At 43.9% G+C, this 3988-nt stretch overlaps 1 protein-coding gene across 1 annotated transcript in view; it reads left to right on the forward strand.

Annotated features, from left to right (window-relative positions):
* LOC107090179 (protein capicua homolog) overlaps nt 1-3988 on the forward strand; it is a 98444-nt gene extending 94456 nt beyond the window's left edge. Inside the window, exon 23 of the mRNA XM_015383422.1 lies at nt 996-3988. Coding sequence (XP_015238908.1) covers nt 996-1258 — 263 coding nt within the window. The 3' untranslated portion in view covers nt 1259-3988. The remainder of the gene's footprint in view (nt 1-995) is intronic.

Here is a 3988-nt window from a genome sequence, read left to right on the forward strand (position 1 = left end):
AAAATCAGTTAACTTGTTTTTTTTTTCAGTGGCCCTAATCCTCTTCTGTATATATATGCTTCACTAGAGGTGGAAATTTCATAAGAAAGACATGAGATAATGTATAATGTTTAGGTACAATATTATGTTTCATAGGTTCATTCAAACGATCATAACAATCAGCAGCGTCTGCTGCTTCATTTTTTATGCTTGAACACAGGTCAGTTAGTACAGTAAAATGTGTCCAGATGCGTCTGCTGCTCCTTTCTTCAATGGCAGAGAGCGGCTTTGCTATATTTTCTGTGATTAGTGGGTAAAAAGTAGTTTTAATATTTTTTTATGCGAGAAAGTTCCCCTGAAAACATCGTCTGTGCAGTCAGTTCATCCAGATTACCATCCTGCCTCATCCTGGGAGCTGCTCAGACCCCATATACAGGCGGTGCCTCTTGGAGGTTTTCCCCTATTGTTGGTGGTGACTAGAAGTAGATGTTTGCGTTTTTTAGGTATGTGGCACAAGCTGCAGGCATCAGGATAATAAAAGCAAACATATTTTGCTGGTGGCTTTTCACATTTTAAGTTAAATAAAGTTTCAGAGGAGTGATCATAGCGCTCTGCATCAGCAACGCTGTTTCTGTTGCTCTGCAGCTCCAAGATCAGCTTCTCTGATTGGTTGATGACTCCAGAATCTGCTGCTTGTGAAATGGTGAACATCTGAACGAAATTTCCAGGGGAAACTTAGAGCGTAACAAAGCTGTAAATCCCAAAAAAAGGGCGTACAATTTCTCATTTTTTTAGTAAGGGGCGTACGATGTACGGCCGTTACGCATTGCTAGCTAAAAGCCTGCCAACCATTATTAATTCCTACCCACTTCTGATCTGAACCCTTTACAGTTCAGAGCCATATTTGCCCTCAGACGTTACATTTCCTCTTTTTTTAAGATAAAATGTTTTTTTATTTGTTCAGATTTTGTACCTCTTGTTTAAATTTCCCTCCTTCCTCCATCTTATCTGTCCAGCTCAGGCCACAGCCGCCTTCCAGGCGCGTTTCCCGGACACTTTCCCCACCAAAGTGTGTCTGCAGCTGAAGATCCGAGAGGTTCGTCAGAAGATCATGCAGACGGCCACGCCAGGAACACTGGAGCCTGGGGGGTCCTCCGACGCCGGGCCTTCCCCGTCCCACCACTCGTCCTCCAGTCAGTCGACGCGGGACGACGGAGGGACGGAGCATCAGGGAGACAAAGGCCAGAGCTCGGAGGAGCCGAAAAGCGAAGGACCGTAAAACGGAAAGAGAGAAGTGTGTGTGATAACCAGAACAGGACTGGTTCCACTGGCACTGATTCCCATTAGACCTGGGCAAAAAAACAAAAACAAAAAAAACAGACATAACAGCTGAAATTATAAGACACCTCCAGACAGGATTTGATTGTCTAATCAGACCTTGAAGTGTTTAAACCACATGCAAGGCGTGATGAGTTAAGTGCTTCTTGAATTTCCTTTTATCCTGAATGTTTTTCTTGAAGGTTTTGCCCAGGTCTGCTCTCAGCACATTGAAGGAGTTTGGGACTCAAACTCTTCGGTACACACTCTCTATCTCTCTGGTACACACACACACGTGCACACACCACCCACACAGGAACCAAATTAGACTGTTACTCTTGGTTGTTCGTCCCCCCGGAGCCACAACCAAGGACACAACACACAAAGGCACTATGTCACTTAGCGTGCAGATGCAGTTTGCTGTTGCCAGCCAGCCAGCCACCCCTCAGATGCCATTGACTTGACCTCCTTGGCGCCCTTCCACTCCTCAGCACCGTGGTCGGGCCGCAAACACAACCCCAGCGACCTCCACTGATATTTCAACAGCCCCTCGATGCTGCAGGACAGTCGGCACGCGCACACGGAGGCATGCGTAGACACATATGCAGTGCGAACACAAAGATAATCAAACCCGGGTCTGACGAAGCCATCGGCCTGCACTCTTTCTAGTGATTGTAGTGAGAGACGGAAGAGTCTGGATGCAGTGTGACCAATCTTTGCACCTTCAGCTGTTGCCATTATAACAGACTGAGAGCTTCACAGGCAGGAGCCGAATATCTATGTCTGTATGTCTGGGAGGGAGAGGGGGGGTCCGATCCCCTGAAAGCTGTTTGAACGGGCACCATAAAGAGATTACGTAACGAGACTACTGGTTGTGGCGATTTGGAGGCGGAAACTCCAGCACTGGACCGAATGTGACGAGCTCACCGACAGGAAGGAAAAGCAGGAACTCAACCAAACTTCTCAGAATCCCTCCTCTGGATGGAGTCCATGTTGATTTTTCTCTCGTCATTGTTGCCGTGGAAATAACCAGTTTTACCGTGGCCTGTTTTTTTTTTCGCTCTCTCTTTCTCTCGTGGCTCTAATGTGTTTCTTCTCCAGCATAAAAAGACAAAAAATTTAAAAGACAAAAAAAAAAAGAAGGAAAGAAAAGAAAGGACACAAAATGGGAGGGGGGGTAAATCAGTCCGTGCCCTCCCTTTCCACCCCTCCTTCTGACGGTTCCTGGCCAGACTCAGAAACAGGGCGGGGCAGGGATGTTTGGTGGTTTCATATTTTGAAAAAAAAAAATTAAATGTTAAAATCAGGTGTTTGCACATTTTGTGCGTCCCCTTGTTGTCAGGGGATCGCCACAAGTTCAATCAGGAAAGTATTGTTTTTAAGAGATTGTTTTAGTAAAATAGCCTCTTTCCATATGTTTCCCCCACCCCCCCTCCATCTCCCTCCCCTCTGACTCTCCTCACCCTTCCAGTGTTGTTAGAAAGTGCCCTTAAGCACTGGTCTCGGGTCAAGCGCTATGTAGCTCAGGATGGTTCTGGTTAGGGTTCAGTTCAGGGAAAGCAGATCCTAGACCAGCCCTGGAGGGCAGACCCTGGAGCCCTCCCCCCCCCTCCTCCCTCCCCTCTCGTCTTGACACTTTATCCTTTCCCATCAAATGGTGCAATAGGACATTTATTTCTTTTGGAAATGGCTTTTATTAACTTTTTTGTGGGGGGGGGGAGAAGCGAGGCTCTGTGCCATAGATTTTTTTAATTCAGTGCAGTCAGTGTGAGGAAAGAGCTGTTGTGATCTTGAACTGTGGTTAAAAAAAACAGCAAAAAAACAAAAAAGAATCACAAATATTATCAACATTAAGGAGATAGAGAGTATAACTTACTAAAAGTCAACAACAATTATTTGAATAGCACTTTTTTGGCTCTTTGCTTCTTTGGTGAAGAGTGGGGGTAGTTCTTATTATGGGTATCTCTTTTATTTCGCTGTATAGAGTTGGATGTGTGACTATATATATATATATATCTATATGTATAGATATATATATATATATATATATAAATATATTACAGGTATTTCCATATTTGTGCATTTATGTCTGTGTTTGGGAGATGTGTATGTTTTGGCACATGCAGGCAGTTTGTCAACACGACCGACCTCTTCTCCTGTCACCACTCAGCAACATCATCAAGCATATTTTTCCATTCTATATTCTACTCAAGAGATGGTATTTTTATAGTCACCGCGACTATTTCCTCAGCCATATAGACTGTTAATAAACTCAGCTGATTCAGGAAGCGTGTATAAATATATACAAAACATACGCAGGATACACCTTTTAATGCATAAATATAAATCAACACACAAAGGTAATTATAGAGGATCGGTTCACCTCACTTTTAGGGAGGGGGGGTTCTTTAGGGCTGTTAAGTGTCGATCTGCATGCATGTGCAAACACGTGCACACTTGCACACGCCCGCACAGACATGCGTGCGTTCACACACATGTATGCGTGTAAAGTGTATGATTGTGCTTCTAAAATAAAACTGTCCTTACTTTGGAGAAGGAATTTTAAGGATGAGCGATGTGAGTGTTATCTCATAAGCAGGCATGTTGACCATGTGCAATATTTCTAAAATGACAACAAAAAGAAACTAAATATTGAAAATATTAAAGATCTAACACAATGCCTTGTGTTGTT

Source organism: Cyprinodon variegatus, unplaced genomic scaffold, assembly GCF_000732505.1.
Source record: "Cyprinodon variegatus isolate N-32 unplaced genomic scaffold, C_variegatus-1.0 Scaffold284, whole genome shotgun sequence".
Classification (NCBI taxonomy): domain Eukaryota; kingdom Metazoa; phylum Chordata; class Actinopteri; order Cyprinodontiformes; family Cyprinodontidae; genus Cyprinodon; species Cyprinodon variegatus.